The sequence below is a fragment of the Equus asinus genome, chromosome 13, assembly GCF_041296235.1.
Source record: "Equus asinus isolate D_3611 breed Donkey chromosome 13, EquAss-T2T_v2, whole genome shotgun sequence".
Classification (NCBI taxonomy): Eukaryota; Metazoa; Chordata; class Mammalia; order Perissodactyla; family Equidae; genus Equus; species Equus asinus.
Window position 1 is genome coordinate 46,626,831 of NC_091802.1, and position 25,781 is coordinate 46,652,611.

General features: G+C 42.7%; 1 protein-coding gene across 4 annotated transcripts in view; it reads left to right on the plus strand.

Moving 5' to 3' along the window:
• The first annotated feature begins 678 nt into the window (after positions 1-678).
• The window catches only part of MAP3K3 (mitogen-activated protein kinase kinase kinase 3), a 64,607-nt gene continuing 39,504 nt past the window's right edge, over positions 679-25,781 (plus strand). For 2 of the 4 annotated variants that reach the window (XM_044745067.2, XM_044745068.2), the window contains exons 1-3: positions 861-998; positions 9,415-9,536; positions 20,887-20,927. In XM_044745067.2, the coding sequence (XP_044601002.1) occupies positions 995-998; positions 9,415-9,536; positions 20,887-20,927 (167 nt within the window). In that variant the 5' untranslated portion in view covers positions 861-994. Of the gene's footprint in view, positions 999-9,414; positions 9,537-11,165; positions 11,259-20,886; positions 20,928-25,781 lie in introns of all 4 variants that reach the window. The other 2 variants (XM_044745064.2, XM_044745065.2) reach the window with 2 other exon arrangements.

The following is a 25,781-nucleotide window of genomic DNA, read 5'->3' on the forward strand; positions in this document are numbered from 1 at the left end:
CACGCCGGGAAGCGTTCAGAGCCAGAACCCTCCCCCCTCATTCCGCGCCCGGTGTGGGCACAGGGAGGGGCAGGACGCTAGCCTCAGGGACCGCCGAGAGCCTGGAGGGAGGGAGGCCGGGGGGCCCCTCCAGCCACCTTCCCAAACTCCAGCCCCAAAGTAGCGGGCGCGGAACCGCGCCAGCCCGCGCACCCGCCGAACCTTGGGTGACTGACGGGAGGTGGGAATGTGGGCGGGGCCTCACGCGTGAGCTGTGATTGGAGCAACCGATACCTCCCGGGGAGAGAGGGCGGGCAAGCCAGCGGGGGATGCGCAGAGGCGGGTGCTCAGAGCCCTCTACGTGATTGGCTAGCAGCTGAGTGAACCAGACGCTGTTCCTATGATTGGCAGGCGGTAGACAGCCCTCGGAAACCGCCGTGGCTTCGCCCATTGGCATCCTACGAGAGTAGGCGGGAATGGTTCATCGTGTGGTGCTGATGATTAGCTGGCGGCTGAGAGTTAGCGAGTTGGGGAGAGAGCGGGGGCAGCGGCTTCCTGCTTGTTATTGGCTGGTGAAGTGAGTAGGGGTGGTACGAAGGTCCGGCGACTGCCTGGGATTGGCCAGCGCTGGGGTGAGTGACAGACAAGGGGGAGAGCTGCGCGACCAGCGGTTTGTTTTTCGGAGCGTTCCTGAGGTGGAGAACGGTGGCCGGACGGAGCGACTGCGGGACTAAGGGACTGGCGGGCGGGCGGGTTGAGCGGCGCCGCCGAAGCCGGGCTGGGCCGAGCCGAGGAGCGCCAGGGATGTAGCGGGCCACCCTGCCCATGCCACAGCGCCCGGCCGCGGGCGGAGCCGGAGCCGGAGCCTGGGGAGGCGGCGGGGGCCCCGAGCACAGCCCGCGCCCCCCGCGCGGAGCCAGGCCCGCTGCCGTCCCCGCCGCCCGGGCCCCCGGCATGCAGCCCCGGCTGCGCAGGTGACACTCGGGCCCAAGCCGCCGCCGCCGCCATCGCCACCATGGGTGAGTGTCGCCACCGCCCCGGCCTGTGCCCGCGCTGCTTCGCGTCGCCCCGCCCCGGGCTGAGGGGAGGAGGACCCTGGGCCGCCGCCTGACAGGCATGGACAGCCCGCCCGGCCGGGGCTGCAGACCGCCGGCGCCCGCCTCCCTGCTCGCGGCTCCGCGGCCCGGGCGGGGGTTCTGGCCCCCCCGGCCCGCCGGGGCGGTCCCGGCCGGCGGAGCCCCCTCGGCAGCCTCCTTCCGGGCCGCGCGGCGGGCGCATCCCGAGGAAGCGGCGGCCGGGTCGAGGGCCCGTGCTCGGCGGGGCAGCCCGCTCCAGCCCGAGCGAGCCGGCCCGCGAGCCCGAGGGCGGGGGAGCGAGAGCGCAGTGTGGGGCCCGGGCTGGAGGCTGGTGCAGGCCCAGCTGCTGTTGTGTCTTTTCCTTGATTTGCTTTTTTTTCCTGCCTGTGTCATTTCCTTCCCTTTGCTCACACTGGCCGGCCTGTGAGAGTTCCCGGGGCTTGCTCTCGAGCCCTCTGCGCGCCGCGGCGCAGGGGGCAGGGCGTGCGGGGAGACAGGCTGCGAGGAGATTAAAACGGCAATCACTGTTATCAACAGCACTGTTGAGAAATTTGAGCTGCACGCAGATTGCTGGAGGTTAGGAATTGGTCGGGGCTGCCACTTATAATTCACATCCTACTTTTTGAAAAATCCGGTTACAGTGTTTTACATCCATTATTTTTATCTTGCGGGATCCCTGAAATTATGTAACTTTTGAAAGGGAGCAGCTTTCGTTACACAAAAGAATCTCACGAAATAATTTCCTTTTTATCAATATTTGCAATTTCTGTTGTGAAGATGTGATCTAAGAAAAGCTTTTAATGTCTTCCACACTCAGCATTTGAACTGAATTGTATTTCGTGTCCTTTTTGGTAACTTAGCAAATGATCTATTTAATCTATTGGACTAGATTAAAAAGCAAATAACCTTTTAGATGTACTTTGCTTCTCTCGTTGGATCAGTTATTGTGATTCACTTGTCCGCAATGACAAGTTTTGCGGAGTATTTGGTATTGTCCTAAATAATCAAGGGATAAAACTGCAGTGAAAGGATCCTGTGCAAAGCTATTCATCCCATCTGTGAAGTGCCCCATGTGAAGAGGGAACGTTAATGTTTGCTTTGCCCTATAGCAAGGTCACGTCATTTTTGTAGGAGGTTAAGTGTATGCTGTGTCACATTGGGCAGATATTCTTTTGTGGCCTATGTCTACACTCTGGCTTTGAATGAACTGCCTTGTTCTATTCCATGCTGCCCCTCATTCGGTAAGGGATGGGTTTGTTCCTTTGCTAGGCTTACTATTTCCTTCCCATACTTTACTTCTGAAGTGCTTGCTCTTCTGGGGAAAGTCTCCTGTGACAGTAGGAAAAAAAGGAACCCAGTAAGGCTTTGTACTACATAATTCAACAAATACTTATTGAACGTTTACTATAAATGTGGCATGTAATTCTTCTTGCCATGTCTAGGCTTCAAACGTTTATCTTGTGTTCTAGAATTTGATGATTGAACTAAATCTTTGATTTGTGAATCTATATTTGGGAGAGTCTTTCTAACAAGTCTTTCTTCTTTGTGCTGTGGGGGCAGTCTTAAGTCCCAAAGTGGGGGTGTGAAATACTTGAGGGTGTACAGACCTCCCACTCCCCACTTTCTTGACTGCTAAACCAGTTAGATTGCCCAGGTGTGTTGGCTATATTTCATTGTCTAACATGAAAATAGATGTCAGCCTGTTTTCAGATTTCAAGACATTTTCAAAAAATATAAGTGTTGAGTATATGGAGAGACGGTGATGGGGAGGAAAGGAACTATATAGGTAGGGTTTAGAGCCCCAAAGAAAAAAGGACGAGGACTCAGTGTCTTCTCATTTGTCTTCATGTCAGTTTTGCATGAAGAAATTGAAACAGTGAGGGGAGAATTAACTTGCGTGGTAGCTGCGGTATATTAGGCAAGCTGGTTTAAGAACCACTGCCTGGCTTTCCTCAGCACCCCACCCCCCCATACCATTCTTTCTCTCTCTTTTTTGTAGATGACCTTGACATGCAATTAGAGCTAATACTGAATTCTTCCAGAATCTGGTTCTTTAATTTGTTTTGTGTAGGGCTCGCAAGGATAAATGCCGCCCCCCACCAAGTCTCTCTTAAATACTAGTTTCCATTTTGATGATATAAATGATGAAAATTCAAATTCCCAGGTTAGTTTGTTTTAGTTGCTGTAGTTCTAGATAAACTCAAGAGGTTGATAAGAGAGAAACATAGACTTATTCATATTTTCGTTACACTTGTTAAACTCCAGGCCACGGAGGAAAGAACTAAAGCTAATTTGAGTCCCTGCCCTGCAGGTTTTTTGGTTTAACAGTCAGATTTCCCGGAGTTGTTCTAAGCCCCAGACTCAAGACTGTTTGACAACTTGGGTTGGTAATAAAAACAGGTCAGATTTTATATTGGCTGTTAGCCCCAGTAAATCTCTAGTGGAAACTACACTTATCCTTGTAAATAATAGGAAATGTTCCCTTTTTTGGCTTTGATACCGTGTGGTTATAAAAAAAATAATTGGGATTGACTGGTCATTTTTTCTTGGTCACACTAGAATCCTTTCCTAGTTTTAGTAATTTTAGGCCAATGCTGCTAATAATACCTGAGACTAATTTACTACTGTTTGTTTGGACTTTTTATAAATGCAATCTGAAAATTAGGGAGAAGTATTACTGAAAAGTATGTAGCAACTTGGAAATGTTACAGGAAACTATAGTGAACTGAGTACAGGATTAAGGATGGTGTAGTTCTGGTTTATTAGCTTGAAGTCAGAATCATTGTGATTTACAGACTCCTCGTGTGTCTAGGGTTCTAAGGCTATTGGGAGCTCCTAGTTAGATCAGTCTCAATTCAGTTTGTCTAGAATCTGACCACCTGTGTAGACTCTGAATAGTTGGCAGTTGTTTTGATTGGAATTGGGATCACAATTTAATGAGTCAACGTGGCTATGTCACAACTAGATTTCTGATATTTTAAAAAATGATAGTTGGATTTTAAAACTGAATTTTAGGCATTTGTAAAAAGCAAATATCTGTCCAACTGAGCGATACTTATGGGAATACAGAAAGGATAAGAAGCAATTTTCTTGGTTCTACCTATGTAAGCTGTCCATTTATCCTTTACCCATTTATTGAATGTCTTTTATGTGTCAGGCGCAGTGTTAGGCCCTGTACCTGCGTTTATACTGTCCTTAAGCAGTTATAGTTAGGTAAGGTGAACCAGAAACATGTAAACAAATAAGTGCAATGAGGTGTTGTAGGTGCTTTGTCAAAATTGTGTAAAGGTACACAGGAAGGAAGGATCAATTCTGTAGTTTGGGGAATGACATACATAACCCTATAGTCTCCAGGCCTTTACGTTAATTTCATTAAACATTAAAGTAAAATATAGTGGTGATATATTGATTCATAGGAGGAAGCAGTGGCTTACTTTGTAACATGTATTTTTATCTATTTATTTATTTTTTTGTTTTAGATTTTTAATTTTTTTTCCTTTTCTCCCAAAAGCCCCCAGGTACATAGGTGTATATTCTTAGTTGTGGGTCCTTCTAGTTGTGGCATGTGGGACGCCGCCTCAGCGTGGCTCGATGAGCTGTGCCATGTCTGCGCCCAGGATCCGAACTGACGAAACCCTGGGCTGCCTGCAGCAGAGCTGGCGAACCCAACCACTCAGCCACGGGGCTGGCCCCATAACATGTATTTTTAAATTTTGAACCACCATCAATTAATATTGAAGGGCTGTTATATCCCAGAAACAGAAAAATAAACATCAGAATTTGCCTTTCAGATCTAGCAATGGTTCAGCCGTGTCCTTGAAGGAAAAAAAGTTTCTTCTGAATTGAGGATTGAGCCTTTTTGCTTATATTTGCTATAAATTGATGTTGCCCAGGTATGGACTAGGTGGAGGCAGTGGGAGTATATGAAATATCTTGAAGAGTAAGATGATAAAATTTGACTCAGAGGCACTCTGAAGCACAGGCTCTCCTGGGTGAGCAGTGTGATCAGACCATCTTGCACAGCTGGGTAGAGCATTGGCAAGATGAAGAAGTAACGTTGTTAGTTAAGTGAAAATAAAGATGAAAATATTTCTTTGGGGATTTGTATATATGGAAAAGAGTGTCTGGCATAGTAAATAGACATCATGTAGGACAACAATGTTTATTGAAGGACATGGTGCTTTGGAAACTTTTCTGGGTTTTTAGCCAAGGGAGTTCATAAATGGGAGGACGTTAAGACACTGCTTTTAGATAGAAGTAATAGCTCAATCTGGAAGAGTGACTTCCTGCTGGAGCTAAAGAGAGGAGTGTGGCCTGGCAGCCCCATACCTTAGGTCAGGGTATGAGGAAAAGAAAAAGTACATGCTGCTGGATGATTATAGATAGCTGTCTGCTTAAGACTGTTTAAGAGCTTCTACTTTTTAAGCCTGACCTCTAATCCTTGTTTCATAGATCCCTTCTTTTGTATTTTCTATGAATACTCCTCCCCTCTAGATTTTTAACCTCTTAATCTCTAGATTTAACTTCGTCCTCTGTGCTTCCTCCTAGTAGCTTTTAAGTGGGTCAGACCACCGCCATCCTCAGGAAATCTTTTCAAGGTTATAGCACACTATTACCCCTGCCTCACCTTGTTCATGTGTAAAGTTCACAAATGAATTGTTGATTTCCAGTGCTTCCAATTTTCTTTTAATCTCCAGCTTCTTGATTCCCTTTAAAATTTTGTTTCTGCTTCTACCACTCTGTTGGATCTGCCTGGCCTACGCCTGCCACGGCCCTTCTTTGGTCTTGGTCTGTGATGTCACTCTTTTGTTTTTTCCAATCCTCGTAAAGGCTTCTTTGCCAGTGTACCTTCTTCCTACTTTGCTCAGTAAAGATTATTACTCACTGAGGATCAGTCCTTGACTTTCTTTTCATCCCCTCTACCCCTTGCTTACTTTCATGTCCTTTTTCTCCTCAGTTCATTTTTTAAGCTCTCCTGCATAGCTGGGACAGCTTGCTTTTCTGAAAGAATCTTTATTCTGTTAATTTTGTGAAATCATCTGTACAACCTTTTGCTACTCACGTTGTGAAAATTTTTTTTTTACACATGTGCGTTTATGTACTCTGGTTTGTATATTGTCTAATTAATTCTCTTTATTTGTATAACCTTGTATTGGTGTGCCATTTATCCTTTTACCCCTAGAGTTTGAATACCTTGAAATATCTTTTTTTTGGGGGGGGGTGGAAGATTAGCCCTGAGCTACCTAATGCCAATCCTCCTCTTTTTGCTGAGGAAGACTGGCCCTGAGCTAACATCCGTGCCCATCTTCCTCTACTTTCTATGTGGGACGCCTACCACAGCATGGCTTTTGCCAAGCGGTGCCATGTCCACACCCAGGATCCAAACCAGTGAACCCTGGGGCACCGAAGTGGAATGTGCGCACTTAACCGCTGTGCCACCAGGCCGGCCCCAACCTTAAAATATCTTTCAAAACTATCTAATGTATAATACATGATAGGTACTGAGTAAATGGTTATTGTTAATATTAATAAAAATTCAGGAATAAAATTAAGTATTAGGATAGATTAAGTGGATTCCAGTCTTTTCCTATTGACCTTTTTCCATTGATGATAATAATAGCCAGCATTTTTTTTTTTTTAGCATTACTAAGTGTTAGGTATCATGAGGAATGATTTGTGAGTTTTTTTTCCTTTTAACACTTAAAGAAGCTCTGTGAAATGATACTTTTATTCTCTCCACTTTACAGATGAGGAAATGGAGGTTTAGGGAAAATAAGTGATTTATTCAAGGTCTCCTTAAATCCAGGTCTTTCTGACTCCAAAGTCCATATAACTGACTGCTGCACACTAAGAAAGCTGCTATTTGTTTTTTAAAAGTTTTGTTTGTTTGTTTTTATTTTTTAAGGAATGCCATACTGGAGTGCTGATAATTCAGTTAAAAATCTCAATCCAGGAAGAAATGCCTAAAAGAGCCACTTGATTTACTTCCTGTCTTTATCCATGTCCTCAGTTTGAAGTATCAGTTTAAGAACCTGTCTCCCTCTAGCAATGTGTTCGGCACAAAATCAGATTCTATAACCCTGTTTCACTTGTGTCACTTGTGCCGGATTTCAAGAGATAGTGCCAAACCATTCCTCTAGTGTGTTCTCAGCACTGGAACTACCAAACAAGTTTATCCATTAAGTAATGCCAGGAATTGGTTAGCTTCCTGGAAACAGAATTTGTCAACCTGATAAACCAGCTCTTATAATAGCATCATCGTCTACAGAATTAGAAACGATTTCTCCAGTCATACTTGTTGTAGATTTGACTTGAAAAGTGTGTTGTGTGTGTTCACATCCATCTTGTTTCAATATCTCAGTTGAGACAACAACTGAAATTCTCAATTCTAAGGGTGGTTACCTTGATACTGAAAACTCCATGCATTCTGCAGTTAGGGATATCGCTAGATGCTTCTCAGTAAACACCTACCTAGTCATAATCCTCCTTAAAATGACCCCAATTTACTGTTATAGTTGCCTAATAATTTCATAATACATATTATATTTAATAATATGTAAGCCAATTTAATATGTAAGGCTATATATATTATATATATAAGCCAATCTTCCTAATTTAGATGTAATGCTCTCATTTTTAAACCTTGTTTGGGAGGTTTTGTTTTTGTTTTTGTTTTTTGAGGAAGATCAGCCCTGAGCTAACATCTGCCAATCCTCCTCTTTTTGCTGAGGAAGACTGGCCCTGAGCTAACATCCGTGCCCATCTTCCTCCACTTTATATGTGGGATGCCTACCACAGCATGGCGTGCCAAGCAGTGCCATGTCCGCACCCGGAAGCCAGACAGGCAAACCCCAGGCCACCGAAGCGGAATGTGCACACTTAACCACTGTGCCAGCGGGCTGGCCCCTGTTTGGGAGGTTAAAAAACAGAAAACCAAGCAAGTTCCCTTTGTTTAAGGAGCTTATAGGGAAATTGCTAGAAAATATAAAGTAATTGATGGGATGTATATGTTTTAATTTTGACAAATGTCTTTCTGTAGATACCTACTTCCTCCTCATTTGTCTTCACCATTTACCTCATTCTTTCAGTACAACTCTCACTCTCACATGTACTTTTGTATATGTTTTGAAATGGAATTAGATGGGAAGCTACTCTACTGATGTTTCTCCTGCAAGTTGTAAGTCTAATTTTACTTTTCTGAGCAGGCAGAAACCTCTTCGTGGGCACCCTTCTTCCTTTCCTGCACCTCCTCAGAGGGCATGTAGGGCACCTGAGCACATTTGGTCTAGGAAGAGGGGAGAGGCAAATAGCACAGTTTTACTTCCTATACTTCATTCTGTTCTTTCCTTTCCACGGGGTTATTAGAATATTTCCAAGGGAGAATGATAAAGGGCAGAAGATAGGTACTCTACTCTTTGGGTAGAGTCTTTTGCACTTGCTTCTGTTAATGTGTGTCCCGAGTGACTCACTTGTCACCAAAGCAAGTGTAACAACTCATCCCTCATGTTCCTCTTTAGACCAAGAGATTTATTTATTTTCAACTCTTAAATGCAGTTTGAGTGGGCAAGGATCTCTGGAAGGACCTGGGGGAATTTTGCAAAACATGGAATTGGGCTGATTTGGGTTCTGGGTTTTGGCCAGTTGTCTTCAATGCATGAGAACTCTAGTACTCTATGCTATTTCAAGAAAAGGGGATTCAAAGTAATGCCATTAAGGTAGAGACAATGCACTGCTTGGTCAATTAGAGAAGAAAAACAATAGAACTGCCTTTTGACTTCCCTGTGGGAAGCAGAAGGCCTATAAACTTATAAAGAGGTGGGAGGGAGGCATTCAAAGGCTAGGCTTTTAAAACAACTTCTGTTCAAAGCAGCTACCTGAGGTCCTTGTTTGGTACCTTTTTAAATGTCTTCTCCTAATATGATGCTTTATGAATAAATCTGTGACTGACTCTGTCCCATAATAAACTCTCCATGAATTCATCTTTTCACTCAGTGCCCTCCTATACTGTGCTGTGTTGTTTTTCACTTTACTCCAGCTTTTCATCTGTTTTTGCCTGGTTGAGATTCTCTGGCACTGGAAGAATTGCGGTGTTTGAGCACCTCGCTTGCCCCTGAATTGGTAAATATTACTGCCAGAAATCTGATTCCAGAGCTGTTAAGAATCCATTAAAATTCAAGTTGCCGTAGTCTGACCTCAGTTATCTATCTGTTTTTCGAGACATCAAATGCACGTGATTATAGTTACAAGGTCTGTCATTTTATCTGGGCAGAGCTCCCTAAGTATTAGTCATATAATTTGTGAAAATACTTTGCTGGTCTGTATTAAAGTATCTTGGCCCATGTGCTCTCTTTCCTTGCAGACGAACAGGAGGCATTGAACTCAATCATGAAGGATCTGGTGGCCCTCCAGATGAGCCGACGTTCCCGAGCGCCTGGATATGAGACCATGAAGAACAAAGACACAGGTCACCCAAATAAGCAGGTGTGTGTGGTTCTGGAAGACTTAACTAAATCTGTTGGGGAGGGGTTTTCAAAGGGGGAATATGTGAGAAGCAAAGGATGCTCTAATCCAGGCTTGAATGCTAGCGGCCCCTTCTTTTTAGTCTTAAATGGTAAATGAGATGTACCAACCAGGTGTGAGTCATCACCTGAAGTCCCAAAGCCTTGTGCATCTGACCTTGTGCATAGTGTTTCATCTGTGGAGAATAAGAATAATTCTTTTGCTTATTAGGGGGACACTATTTGTGTAATTTTACCTTTACTGATTATTTGGCAAATATTTTATCCAGATTCACAATCCCTAATTCAGAAGGTTTTTAGCTACCTTACCGTATATACTCAGGAGAAATTAATTTTAGTTATTTATGTGAAGTATATTAGGGAGGGAAACAATAAAATGTCATATAATAGATTCTAAATGTAACAATGAATGATTTTGGTATTATTGTTGTTTACAGTTGCTTCCCCATATTAACTCAGGTAGTCAAGAATGCCTGTTTTATTGAGAGTTGTGTTCTTCTTTAGGAAGACAGTTCCTATTTTTGTTAACATTTAAACTTGTGTGCTGTTGAGAACCTTCTCACCTCCAGTGTCATTTAACCTCCCTGTTTCCTGGGTACTTTGGCATGCAGAGAGAAGTGAATGATGGGGGGTTTTCCTCCCTAGTGGGTATCTCGGGCTATATTAGATAGTTATAGTGTGTTTGATGAAAATTTGTCCATGACATCCTCCCTTGTTGTTCTCTTCATTGTCAGCTAACCTTCTCTCTCCTCATTTGCACCTTGTCTACCAATTCTTCAGAAGTACCCTTGGCTACTATAGAAAGTATACGGCCCTAGAACTTTTTCGGTCTAAAGTTTGCTGGATGTAGCCTCCCAGAGTATTTCCTGCCTTTAGGAAAAATAGGCACCCTCAGTTCTTTTGTTTTGTCTTATAACAGAAGGATTAGTTTAAAAAGCTGCTTTTATTTTTGTGATCACCTTACAGAACTGGGGGAACAACAGAATAGGGCCCATTCTTGTACTATTTTCACACATTATTCTAATTGTGTGGGTTCTCCCTTGCTATAACTCATTTCTATTCAAAGCTGCTTTTGGAAGGAGCATTTTACCAGAAGTGAGTCCCCTCCCCCAGGCTTGAGCCTAATGACCTCACTTTCCTTCCTGTCTTCCTATGTGGAGTGTGCTTGTAACGCTCCAGTCAGCTGATCTTTCTCCAAATGGGACTGTTAGCATGGATATCAGTTAGTAGGTGAAAAGGGGAAACTTTCTAAAGTTAGAAGGCCCAAAGGGACCAGACTGGGAAGAGGATGGGTGGAGTGGTCCCTGATCATTCCTTGAAGGGAGATGACTTTTTAGGAATCCTTCTGCTTAAAGCCTAAAAGCTATTATAAGAAAAATCCTGATCTTTTACTGTGACTGTTGCTGTGTTATTAGAGTCAAGTGAGTGGTTATGAAGGTAGAAAGTTGTGAAAAGGATTGACTGCCTGTTAGAAAGTAGTCTTAACAAGAGGTACTGGTTCTTTGGACCCACAATTTTCTTGAATATCGTCAAATTTTTTCTGTTGCATGGAGGATACAAATTATTAACCTCAGTTTTTTTGTTTTTAAAGAAAAAACACAACAGCAGCAGCTCAGCCCTTCTGAACAGCCCCACAGTAACAACAGGCTCATGTGCAGGGGCCAGTGAGAAAAAGAAATTTTTGGTAAGGAACCAAATTACCTATTAAAGCTAAAATGTGCTGTTAAATCTGATACTAGTGCTGGAAGAGTGTGGAGTACATTTCCTGGACAAGTCATTTTAGTGGATTTGTAGGGAGCACTGGTTACTCATTACCTATATTCTATGCTTTTAGTCACCATTTCCCATAACAATAGTATTCTTAAGCAGCCTCTATCAGTGCTGTCCAATAAACTTTCTGCGATGATGGAAATGTTCTTTATTTGTGTTGTCCAATGTAGTAGCCACTAGCCACATGTTGCTATTGAGCAACTGAGGAACTGGATTTTAAATTTTACTTAATTTAAATTTAAATAGCCTCATGTGGCTAGCAGCTATTGTCTTGGACAACACAACTTTGTATACTATATAAGGGACTTTTCTTGGGAAAGAAATTAAGTATATTATATGCTTGGAGATGTTTAGTGATTCACTTGTACATTCAGTCCTTCACACAGGTCATGAGTTTCTATGTATTGTGATAAGCTCATCCGTGGGAATCCTATCTAAGATTCTGTTCCAGCGGGCATGGGGATCTGGGGAGAGTGTGAAGCTACAGAACTAGCATGGCTATTTAGAAATTGAAGCTCAAAGGTATATGCTAATATTGTGTAAAAGGGTGATGAAAATGTCGATAGCTTTTTCCCTTAATAAAGTCAAGGTTATAGTCTCTTCTGGGAAGTGTACAGATGCTCATCTTCTGACCAGGAAAAGTATTCTTCAGCAAAATCATGAAAGCAGAAAGAGAGACTCAGTGAATGCATTTCTAGGAAAGATAGGGTGAGATGGGAGTGAGGGGAACATTTCAGCGGGGAGGTGTTTACAGCTTAGCATAATGAAGAGAGTCTGGAGATGTTAATAATCTATTAATGTAGGACTTTACAATTGACAGAGTGAATTCACATTATTATTCTTGTTTTTGTTCTCTTGGGCCTGGGATAGGATTAAGCAGTATTCTTCATTACTGGTTCTGCCAGAAGGTCTTTGCTTAGGAGGAGAGAGGAATGAAAGATCAAAACCTAATTTAAATAGCTAAGAGATGCTAAATTGGGCTAAAGATTCAAATTGCAGGGTCCTGGTTGAAAGTAACTAAGTATTTTGGCCAGCAAGAGAGGTTGTTTATTCAGGGATGGGATGGTACTGGCAGAGGCAAACATCACTTTGGTGTGAGAATGGCAGTGCTGGCTACAGGCAGAGCTGAGATTGACATAGCCTCATGGGGCTCAAGTTTGGCACAGCAAGGAAAGCCAGAGGAGCTGTGGGTTCATTGACACAATTGTTTGGGGGCTGAGGCCTGGAAGAACTGGAAAACCTAATATAATAACTCAGCTTGGCAGGACTTCAAACATCCTCTTCCCTAAGTAAACAAGCTAGGTAACTAATTGAAAAAGAGAATGCGTTTGAGAACAGCTAAGCATTCTGAGCAGCTGTGGAAGTACATGGGCAGTGAGGTGCACTGCTATGAACTATTTGTTGGGAGGTAGGATCTGTGTTCTCTGTATTTTCCCTCCTCTACATTAGGTCCTTGAAAGCCTATAGCCTGGCTGGAACTGGCTGAACATTCTTAGATGTATGGCACATCCTAGGTGTGGCTGGGGCCTGTGGATGGTTTTGCAGGTCCTGATGTGCAACATCCCTTTATCAGTCATCAACCTATTGCTTTATCAATAGGTGCTATTTCTCTGTGAGGCTGAAAAAAAAAAGTTTATGTTCAGTAGCACCAGAAAGCAAACACTAATCTTCTGACTCCTGGTCAAAGTAATTTTACGATGTGTAAGTCTAATAACTTTTGTAAGCCTCAGTTTTTCCATCTGAAATATAGACATAATACACTCACATGCTGCATAACGATTTTTGGTCAACAACGGGCCACACGTATGATGGTGGTCCCATAAGATTAGTACCATATAGCCTAGGTATATAGTAGGCTATACCATCTAGGTTTCTATAAGTGCACTCCATGATGTTTGCACAGTAACAAATTTGCCTATTGATGCATTTCTCAGAAGGTGTCTCCATTGTTAAGTGACGCATGGCTGTATTAGCTACTGTGTCTACCTCTTAAAGTCGTTTAAGATCATAGAATGTAAAACAAATCTACAAATGTGAAGCAATAGTGATTACATCACTTCTATTATGTTCTGGCATTGTGGGTATGAGCTCTAGTGAAAACTTTAAACTAGAACTATGTATACTGTCATGGGACTGAAAGGGTTCAGGTTTTCTATCTTTATTGGACTGTCATTACTGTTTATCAGATGGTTTACAAACTTCTAAAGCTAGCCTAATTTCTGAAGAAATAGAATCCCTATTTCCACAGATTCCTATTTCCCTTGATTCTTATCAAAATGGTAGGTAGAGTCTTAAACAGAGGCCAGGGTCTAAATATGACCCTGCTGAGGTTCACTAGTGGGTGCTTCAGAATGGAAAAGTTGATTTCTTCATGGCAGGCACTAGCAAGACAGGGCTCTTGGTTATCAGTTCTAGAGGAGGAGAATTCTAGGAGCTGTTTCTCCAGCAGGGTCAATGATTGAGCAGACTGTCTTTTGCTTTTACTTTGATAGATCTGGCTCTTCAGGACTTCCTTTCTCTTTCAAGGATTGTTGATAAGATAGGCTGTCTAGTTTGAAAATAAAACATAAAGCAATATACAAGCCTGGTATTCTATTTTGTAAGAAGGTTGCTGTGTGTGTGTGTGTGTGTGTATGTGTGGTAGTTCATTAAGCAGTAATAGATAACTAATACAACATTCAATCACTGATTCATTCCAACGCTCACTGAGCCCCCACTGCAAGCCAGGCATAATGCTGGGACTGGGGATACAGAAAGAACTAGGGCAGAGAAGAAGGTTGCTGTATAATCATCTCTTTCACTGATCTCTTAGGGTTTTCCTAAGTCACACAAATAAAATTATTTTTGTTGCCCGTTTCTTTTCTCATTTATTATTTTGGCAAAATAAGGACTCCAGTGCCAAAGATGTGGGAGCCATCAAAGGTGTATAGCAAATTCAGGGAGAGGGAGCGCTACAGAATCAGAGAGAGGGTACCAGTGAAATTAGTTCACATACCTTTGTTTAGTAAGCATTGTTTGATTTTTTTGGATTCTTGGGAGCCCTCTTGGGTTACATGTTCAGTTGTTGAGTTCATCCTTTGAAAAGGTCGTTTCTGCTTAAGTTTGGTATCATCGTTGGTTACTCTTGTTGCCCCCACTAAGTTCCCAAATTTGTTGCTCATCCTGGGGGCCTGCACTGTCCTTCTCCTGGGCATGGCTGTCGCTATTTCTTTCACCAGATTGGCTCTGGTGGGCAGGGGACTTGAACCTGCCTAGACCTGAATTTTTGTACTGGAACTTCTTTCTCAGCAGCTGTGGCACCTCTCTATTCAGTTCAACATGTGCCTATGGTCAAGCTTCTTGGACCTACAAAAGAAATGTAAGTTAGGTTGCCTATACTCTAGGAATCATGGGGTCTTATTGAGAAATGAGAAAGACGTGAGAAAAAGAAACTAAGGTAGGATGGGACTATGCATAAATACATGGTTTAGATAGTGAGTGCTATAGAAGGTCAGGAAAGTGAAAGATGAACTTGGGCCGAAGGAGTTATAGCGTCATTTCTGGAGGAGTTGGCACTTGAACTACGCTGTGAAGGATGTGTAAGAGTTTAGTTAGGTGGAAAGGAGGAATGGTGGCACTCCGAGTGTGAAGACTGAATGATTAAAGGCCTAGGGGAAGGAATGAATATGGCATATTTCAGGAAATAGGGTGGGCATTGATTTGGCTGAAGAGAGGACTCCTGTTGAGAACAGTGTAAGACGGTTAGGTAAACTGAGTGAGCTTAAATTCGAGAGGGCTTTGAATGATAGCTGAGAATTTAGACTTTATTCTATAGGTCATGGGTAGCACTGATTACTTTGTGAACAAGGGAGGGACATGGTGAAAGCGATAGTTAAGATGATTGAAGCTGTAGAGGAATGTAGAATGTGTTGGAAGAGGGGAACCGAGAAGTACAGAGGCTGCTTTAGGAATCCTGGAGTGAGAGGAAAGGGGCTCACCGAGAGGAAAGATGGAGAGAGTGGCAAGCAGAGTCTTATACTGAGGGCCTTTGAAGGGAGAATTGGAACTTGCTGTTTGGCTGTGAGGAGGGGAAGAGAAGGAAAGAATCCAGCATAACTCAGAGATTCGAGCCTGTAGCCAAGAGAGCAGTAGGACCAATGTTAGAAATGGCAACACTGAGAAGGGAGACTAACTTAGGATAATTGATGCAGACACATGGATAGATTGAGTTTGTGATTACAGTGAAAAAACTGTGAGAGTGTGTGCATATATGTGTGTGTGGTTTTTGCAGGTCCACAATCCCTTATCTGCAATTCTGAAATCCAAAGAGTACTACAGACTGAAAGGCTTTCTTTTTACTTTTGTAAGTTTGTGGCAAACTCATTTGGGCAGAAAACCTGACCTGAACAGACACAGGCTATTTATAGTCTTTATTTATTCCACTTATTGTGAGTATTCATACTTTTCACTACAAAAACTAGCTTGTGCTGTGTTAACAGATAAAACCCTAAGTCTTAGAGACTTAACACGTGTCCAGTACAGGGAAGGGGAGGCCCCTGACTGAGGGTGGCTCCACTGACCTGAAACATGTGGCTGCCAGGGAAGAGAGTGTAGAATTAAATTCTGTTTCCAGATTTTGGTCAGAACTAGTCACAAAACCCCAAACTAACTTCACAAGAGGCTAAGAAATGCAGAGGAGCACATGGAATACCTGTGAGCATTCTGCCTCTGCCATGGGAGTGTTGCCCCACATACCCTCCCCCTGTGGGGAGGCATCCCATAATATATAGAATATGTACCATTACCACCTCTCTAAACCCAAAAAGTGCATTCTGAAACACTTTCGGCCCCAAGGGTTTTGGCTAATGGATAATGGGCCTGTATTATCATTTATTGAGCACTTATATGTCGGGTATTGTTCTCATATCTTTACCCAATTATTTCATTTAATTCTTTTGATAACTCCATGAGATAGATGCTATCACTATTCTTACTTTACACATGAGGAGACTGAGTCACAGAGCAATTAGTAACAAGTTCAAGGTCACATAGCTAAGAGATTGTAGAATCAGGATTTGAAGTCAGACTGTTTAACTCTAGCACTACATTCTTAACGACTTATCTACCTCAAATAGGTGGCAGACAGATGAACTTTTGCTTGAGATAGGGGCTGGACACAGAGATTTGGGAATCTTCTATTTAGTGGCTGCCTGATTTTTTATTCCTACTGAGGAAAAGCTGTGAGGAGAAGGGGAGAAATCCAGAGGCCAAAAGTCCAGACGTCAAGGACCAGTCACATGTAGGGGAAGGGGTAGGAGAAGGCATGAGGAACAGGAACCAGCAATGAAGCAGAAGTGGTTAGAGTAGTGGCAGGTTTCCTGGGCTGGAACGGAGTCACAGAAGGCCGGGGAGGAGAAAATCTCGTAGAAGAGGACTTGGCCACCAGTGTGAAATGCCTCAGAGAAGCAAGAAGAATGGTTGGCAGGAAGGAATTGAATCCAGTTATCTTTATCCGAACTTTCCTTATCCATGGCTTATTCTGGTCAGCCTGACACGAAACCCAGATTTAGGAATTTGGCAGATTTGGGCACACGGTGTGGTACATGGAAGCCAGTCCTGGGCCTGCATCCTACCCTAGAAAGGCTGTCACCACATCAGAGAAGGGATTCAGAGTGCTAGGCATCTTTGTTTACAGTGCTTACTAATCACAGGCTTGGTTAGTCTTGAGTAGGAGTGATTTGTGGTTTGAGGCAAAAGTTTAATTCCCTTCTTACTAAATTCACATAGAATAGTGCTCAGATTATGGCCCATCATGAAATAAATTTAGTTCCTTCAGTTGCACATAGAGACAGAGGGGATTCCTTTATAGGTGCATCTAAATATATTGTCCTAATTTAAGAATGAGAGGAGCTGGCCTGGTGGTGCAGCGGTGAAGTTTGCACATTCCGCTTAGGTTCGCTCGTTCGGATCCCGGGTGCGCACATGGCACTGCTTGGCAAAAGCCATGCTGTGGTAGGCGTCCCACATATAAAGTAGAGGAAGATGGGCACAGATGTTAGCTCAGGGCCAGTCTTCCTCAGCAAAAAAGAGGAGGATTGGCAGCAGTTAGCTCAGGGCTAATCTTCGCCCCCCCCCCCAAAAAAAGAATGAGAGCTATTGTGTGTTTTTATTACTATAAAAAAAAGATAATCAACATCATCATCATCATAATAATGAAAGCTACACCAGAGTGTGCTGGGCTGTGAGCAGGAGGAGGTGAAAGGATGTGGTAAATCACCTTCAAGGACAGACAGGACTGCAAACTGCGGTGAGCACTTGGGCTACTCCAGAGTCACTTGGGGAACTAGAGAGTATAGGAAGCTAGAGATGGCGTGTCAGGCACCATGCTTTGGAAGGCCCTTGCCTTGGTAACTGCTTAGTGTTTCTGGGGAAGGAGAAAAAGAAGACAGTGAAAAAACTGCTGTCACTCATATAAACATTGAATCCACATGATAACTTCCTCTGCACCACTTCCCTACCTTTGCTTGCACACACACACCTAGAATGCAGACCAGATGGGGTACTCTGACTTCCCATTCTACCTCCTCCATCCCCATCCACTCACAACCTCAGCCAAAGCCTCCTCTACTGGTTCCCCAGGCCCCATTAACTTGCTACGTGATTGGTACCCCTGTCCCCTGGTTCTGACTCCATTCTTATTCCATCTCCTCCATGGGTTCCAAAAGAATCACAAAAGATCCTGTGTAGTTTTCTTCTTTCGGTGCTCCCATTGCAGCCCTGCCTCTGTGAGTAAAATAAACCTCCTTTGCTTGTGTGATGCTTAAGTTGTAGCATAGCATGGTGGTTAAGAGCTAGGCTTCCAGAGTTTGAATCCTGGCTCTTCTTTTAAAGCATTGTGACCTTGAGGGAACTTATTTAACTTCATTATAACTCAGTTTCTCCTGTAAAATAGGGATAATAATAGTACCTTTTATGAGGATTAGTTTAATTGGTATATGTAACACGCTTAGAACAAGGCTTAGTACATTGTAAATGCTCAATAAATGTTAGCTATTGTCATATATTATCAATGGATAAACGGGCCCCCATGTTACATGAAAAGGATGAGAGGGCTATATCAGGGCTGTAGTTTGAAGAGTTGTCACATCACAGGCCTCTTTCTTCAGGGGAGCTTTGCTGTCCGCTGTTTAGTATGTGAACTTTTCAGGGACATGAAGCTCTTTGATTCCCAATTTCCTTGACTTTAAAATAATGAGTTAGAGGATGGCGTTCTTATATTTTAATTCAGTGATTCTCAAGGTGTGGTCTAGGGACTCCTAGCAGGTTCCCAAGAACCTTTCAGGGGGTCTATGCGGTCAAAACTGTTTTTGTAATAATAGTAAGATATTACTTGCCCTTTTCACCCTCATTCACTTAAGAATATACAGTAGCATTTTTCCAGAGGCTACATGATATATGTTATCACAGCAGATTGAAAGAGGCTGAAATGAGAATCCAGCTGTCTCCTATTAAGCCATGCATTAAAGAGATTTGCATTCTCTCACTAAACTTTTTTGAAAACAGTTATTTTTCAGGGCCGGCCTCATAGCCGAGTGGTTAAGTTCACGCACTCCAGCTTTGGCAGGCCAGGCTTTCGCTGGTTTGGATCCTGGGTGTGGACCTAGCACCACTCATCAAGCCATGCTGAGGCCGCATCCCACATAGCACAACTAGAAGGACCTGCAACTAACAAATACAACCATGTACTGGGGGGCTTAGGGAAGGAAAAAAAAAAAGATTGGCAACAGATGTTAGCTCAGGTGCTAATCCTAAAAAAAAAGTTATTTTTTATAAAAGTGTATTTATTTAAACATATAACACATCAGCTGGGGGTTTTTTGAGTATTTTAGCATGTAATGGTTTAAAAATGAATAAAATAAACCTGAATTTTCTCAGTTTTAATTTTTTTTTTTTAAGATTGGCACCTGAGCTAACAACTGTTGCCAATCTTCTTTTTTATTTTTCTTTTATTTTTTTCCTGCTTTTTTCTCCCCAAATCCTCCCCAGCACATAGTTGTGTATTTTAAGTTGTGGGTCCTTCCAGCCGTGGCATGTGGGATGCCGCCTCAGCGTGGCCTGAGGAGTGGTGCCATGTCCTCGCCCAGGATCTGAGCCAGCAAAACCCTGGGCCGCCGAAGCGGAGCGCGAGAACTTAACCACTCGGCCACGAGGCCAGCCCCTCAGTTTTAATTTCTAATATGGCAGATATCAATAGATGTAATCTACATAAACAAAAGTTCTTGGGGTCATCACTAATTTTTAGAGTGTATATTAAAACCACTGGTCCAGTACAGTGGACTGGAAGAGAATTCTAGCCTTCTGATCTCTTAGGAAAAGGAAGTCCTTTATGCATCCACTCTACCTTTCAGACGCTCTCCCTTTTATGACATCTCCTCTGTCTGCGTTGTGTTCCTCATCTTCAGATACTCTGAGACCCTCTGTTTTCTTCCAAACCACAGTCTATTGATTTCTCTTTCTCAGTATAATTTTTATTCTCTATGAATTCTTTCTCTCCTCCATCTATTATTTCTTGGTTTCCTGACAATCTTACTTTTCTTTTTCCTCTCTACCTGTTCTTCTGTAATATCTCTTCCCTTTTCCTGTCATATTTAACTCCCTCAAGTTGTTTGTTTGCCCTTTACAGTATCTCTTCCTCCTTGATTTATTCCTTAACATTCTAACACTTCTACTTCCTCTTATTTCTGATATTTACACTCAACTCTGATCTTCAGTAAGTTAAACCATTTAACAAATATTATTAAGCAGAAATATTATATAACATTCCCTTTGTTTGTCACTGGGGGTACAGAAACAAGATAGACGTGATTCCTGTTGTCCCTGAGCTTCTAGGTTACCCATGTTGGTCATTTAAGATAAAATAGGGCACAATTATAAGGTAATTTGTCCAGGGTCCCACATTACCCCCACTCGGAGTAGACTTGATAGGATTATGCAAATCACTAGTAGCAGCAGCAAACATTTATTGCATGTCTACTATGTATCAGGTATTTTAATTATATTATCTTGTTTAGTTCTCATAGCAGCTCTGCAAAATAGGTATGATTAGCCCCACTCTACAGATGGAAAAACTAAGACACAGAAAGGATAAGTAACTTGCTTGTGGTCCCATAGGTAGGAAGTATCAGTACCAAAATTTCTTTTTCTGTTCAGTCACATCAGCCAAGAAGGAAGAGTATCCTTACTAGGAGGTAATATGGTAGAGAAACGCCAGAGCCAGTTGTAGAAATAGAGAGTGTATGAACTTAGAAATGACTTGTCAGAGCCTAGTAGCTGAGCTGGGGCAGCCACCTAGGGATCTTGTCCAAGAGCTTTCTTGCCCCTGAGGTTAGAACTGGAAGGCTACAATTCACTGGGAAGGAATCCCTATCCAGGTAGAGAAGCTCCAACAGGAGCAAGCAGGGATGTTTGCCCAGTTTTGCTAAAGGACTGCCTGAGGCTTACCTGGGAATGGCAGGAGTAACATATCAGAGAACCCGCTAACCTGTCTGTCATTCCTTTGGCAGAGTGACGTCAGAATCAAGTTTGAGCACAACGGGGAGAGGCGGTAAGTCTGCCGTCTGATCAGCGGTTGTGTTCATGTGTGCTGCAGTTCTCAGAAAGCATCCAGCTTGTGGAAGCCACTTCCTTGGAGGGATCCCTGTGGGGTCACTAGCTGGGTAATGGGGTTGATTGGGCATAAAGGGGAAAGTTTTGCCCTTGGCTTGTCCTACCAATTGAACCTTGTTTCTAGTCTTAGAATTGGAAGCCATTTCAAATGCTGATGTTTTACTTTTCTGCTCTTTTTCTGCTACTGTGAGGTCTACCATTTTGCTAGGGGAGGAAGTCAGGACTTTAGCTCTACTCAGAGTCATGGCTTTCAGACACACTGACACTGTGCCACCTGTGGGGCATCAGAGGGAGATCAGGATTCTCCTGTAGCGTAGTGTCATTCTCATCCCCCTGGCTTTGTCCACATCAGGGGTCAGGTTGGTGAATTGGGAGTTTCTTTATAAGTTTCTAGGTCATGGGAAGCTGCTTCAAGTCCCTCAGTTGTGAAAGATTTCTGATCATTTGAGGACAGAAAGAGGGAGTTTTTCAGTCTATATTCTTTATCTTACCTTGTTAGGGAAGTGAAAGTAATGTTACAAAATCTTTCTGTCCTTTTCTCCGTTGTTGGTGTTTATTTTTTTATAGGAAGTCAAAGTAGAAGTTCTCAGTGGAGAAAAATATGACTCCACTTAATTTCACAAGTTAAGGAAAAAGTTAAAAATCATACAGAACTCTGGTCATACAGAACTTTGGTCATAGGATATTGGAGACCATGTGTGTGCATACGTGTGGTGTGTATGTGCATTAGTGTGCTTTTCAGCATCTGTTTCCCGCTCTTTGCCTTTATCTCCCATTGATACCCCCTTTTTCCTTTGCTGTGAGCATTTGGAGAGGCAAAGAGCATATCCATGAGGATAAGATCCTCCTACTTTACAAGTCCCACCAGAGGAGCTTAGTACCTGCAACCATTCTTAGTACTGGTAGTTCTCTGCTACTGGCATCTTTCAGCCCACTTTGGAGCTAGCTCCAGAGAAGACCTATGACTGCAGTTCTCTCTTAAAAAGATACATTCATAGGGGCCAGCCTGGTGGCATAGCAGTTAAGTTTGCACGTTCCGCTTCGGCTGAGGGTTCGCCAGTTTAGATCCTGGATATGGACCTACGCACTGCTCATCAAGCTATGCTATGGTGGCATCCCACATATAAAACAGAAGACCAGCACAGATGTTAGCTCAGCGACAATCTTCCTCAAGCAGAAAGAGGAAGATTGGCAACAGATGTTGGCTCGGGGCCAATCTTCTTCACACACACACACACACACACACACACACACACACACAAAAAAAAAAATTCACAAGCTTGCAAGGTTGTCAGAGGTTTCCTGGTGGAAACATTATGCGAAAAGTGGTCTCCAGAGCCAGAGTCCCACTTCTGCCATGTGGGTTCTAGGGTTCTTCCAGGCCTGAAGGGAGGAAGGTCTTCTGAGCCCTGTCCCCAGCTGCTTGTCCTGTGTCCTGCCAGTAGCAAGGAAGCTAAATTGTCACTTCATTGTTGCTGCTTTTCACACCTCTGACCTGACTGGGTTTTGGAGGGATTGCCAAACTCAGAGCAGCAGAGAGTTTTCAGAAGTAGATATGAAATCAAAAGCTCAATTGTGTTGGAGTCTAATTATGCAGTTACGCTCTCCTGAATTCCTGTTCCCAAAGTGGTATGCAGTTACAGTGAGCAGACTTACACTGAGAAAGTGTGTGTGTTTAGTTTCAGAGAAGCTGCCAGATCGAAACCACAAATATTTAAGGTGGTCAGGCAGGAATGGCCTTTTGAAGCCCTGAGCGGCAGAATGTTGGTATCAAGGTTTTGAAAACTGTGCATTCTCTTTTTACGGAGCTGTTTTCAGGAGCCTTGGCATTTCACTGTTTGTGTACTGTGTGTGGAACGGAGGACTCTATAAAGTTGGTACATGGAAGCCAAGTTCAAGCTGCTCTCTGCCAGGCAGCTCTGGTTTCATGTATTTCATGTCTTAGGATTTTGTAGAGAATGTTATTGTGGGCTTGCTTTACTTTTTACAGGGAATATGGATAGTATCTGTCTAAATAATGTAAGCCCTTATAGAATTAGAATTTACGGAAAAGAGGAAAGAACAGTGACTTTTCCCATTCACCTATGCCAAGTATCCATTTTGGTGGGCTGACTCTCCCTTTGCTTTGGAAGAGTGGGGACCAGACACCTAACCCTCTTCCCTCTTACTTCCAGGAGGGCAAAAGAAGAGAACTGTAGATTAGAATCTACTTCCCTTTGAAAACCTTCATGTATGGATGCTGGTGGGGATGAGTATCACCCTAAAAATGCCTATGATTCCATATGATGGCAGCAGCTTAGGTCTTACCAACCTGGAGGTCCTGGTTTCTGATCTTGACCAGTCTTTTGGACTGCTTTTGGGGCTTTTGAGTGGCATACCACGAGGCCACATACAGAATTTACTTCTGAGCCTGATCCTTTTCTAACAGTGTGCTAGGGACATCTGAGTGGTTTCCTGGTATTTTATTGAGAAAGGCTGGCCCCTTTTGAACTGTTGCTGAGGTCCTGATGAAGGGGGTATGATTTGCTCTTAGAAATTAATGGAAAGCCATTCTCTCAAAAGGCTCCAGGAAACACCCATATCTAGATATCACCAAACATTATCACTGCTTGGGACAGTTGACTTGAGGGAAAAAATATAGGGATTATAATATGGATGGATTTCCTGGTGGATATAAACTAATATATTTAGCAATATAATTTCCAAAAATAGGGGCTGGCCCCGTGGCCGAGTGGTTAAGTTCGCGCCCTCCGCTGCAGGCAGCCCAGTGTTTTGTTGGTTCGAATCCTGGGCGCAGACATGGCACTGCTCATCAAACCATGCTGAGGTGGCATCCCGCATGCCACAACTAGAAGGACCCACGACAAAGAATATACAACTATGTACCGGGGGACTTTGGAGAGAAAAAGGAAAAAAATAAAATCTTAAAAACAAAAACAAAAACAAAAATGAATGATGGTGATGGATGAAGGAAAAATTATGGACAAATTATTTTCCTGAGATGTTAGGCTTTGTGTGAAGAATAGATTGTGGTTTATAGTAATATTCTATCAATTTTGTCCAATAGAACTTTCTGCTATAATGGAAATCTTCTATACCTCTATTGTATAATGCAGTAACTGCTAGCCACGTGTGGTTAGTGAGCACTTGCAATGTGGCTAGTAGGACTTAGGAATCAATTTTTAATTTCATTTTATTTGAATTAATTCAAATTTAAATAGCCATGTGTAACTAGTGGCGACCATATTGAATAGCGCAGTTCTAGATGATGAGTGCTTTTATGCTACCCACTGATTTGAGCCAGCCTGGCACAGAAGAACATTAAAGAAATTATCTGGTCAGATTCCATTAAAATCCAATGGCTTAGATCCCTCTTTCCTGTGGCTTATTGCTTCTTCCTCTGGTTATACCACTTCCCACTCAAGGAGTAGGGAAGATGTGAAAGACCCACACACTCTTCCTCTCAGCATGGAGGAGGGCAAGAACTGTAGAGGCTCCATGGCTGAGTGCTGCTACTCCACCACTCACTAGTCAGATTTTGTCCAACCTATCCATTCTCAGAGATGAAGGTGGTTTTAATACGCATTTTTCCCCATCACATTAAGCATCTTTTCATGTGTTTATTAGCCATTCATAACCCTTCTGTGAATTTTCTTCTATCATATCCTTTGCCTGTGTTGCTATTGAGTTGTCTTTTTCTTATTGATTTTTCCAAGTATTTTCTCCAAGTTTGAGATTTGTTTTTTACTTTGCTGATAGTTTATTTTGCCATCAGAAGTTTAAATTTTTGTTGACAAATCTGTCTTCTTTCTTTTTTGTCTTCTGTATTTTATGTAATGCTTAGGAAGACCTTCCCCAGTCCAATATATATTTTTAAATCCTATATTTTCTTCTGTATATATATATCCTATATATATATATATATATATATAGGATATATATATGAGTTTCTGATAATCTCTTGTGTTTTGTCTATCTCTTTGCTTATTTTTGTTTTAATTGTTTAAGTTGTAGAGTATTGGGTTGGACCCATATGAAATTGCCACTTTTGTACAAAAATTGTTGACTATCAGCAGTAGCATATTATTCAACCCAATACATTCATTAAAACTTTTTATTATGATAATTTCACACACACACAAAAGTGGAGAGAATATTATACCCATGGACCTGTCACCCAGCTTCAACATTATCAACATTTTGCCAGTCTTGGTCATCTATCCCCACTTTTGTTTTTTTTATTTTTTAATTTTTTTGAGGAAGATTAGCCCTGAGCTAACATCTGCTGCCAATCCTCCTCTTTTTGCTGAGGAAGACCGGCCCTGAGCTAACATCCATGCCCATCTTCCTCTACTTTTTTTTTTTTTTTTTTATATGTGGGACGCCTACCACAGCATGGCTTGCCAAGCAGTGCCATGTCCACAGCTGGGATCCGAACTGGCGAACCCTGGGCCGCCAAAGCGGAACATGCACACTTAACCGCTGTGCCACCAGGCTGGCCCCATCCCCACTTTTAAATTTTGCCGTGACATTTAATGACAAATCATTTTAGCGCCTCTTTGAATAAGTTCCAACTCTACCCTCTGTAGAAATTGTTCTTTGAACTGACCTAATAAGTCTCACTAGAAAAGCATCAATATCAACACTGCTTACATGCCCACATGTGTCACTGCTCATGAAAACTGATCAGGCATATAACCAACTCAAGGGGAATTCCTGTGCTTCTCAATTTGGGGGTTATCAGTATTGAGATTCCTGTGGCATCTCAAAAATGAACAGTGGAAAAGACTTT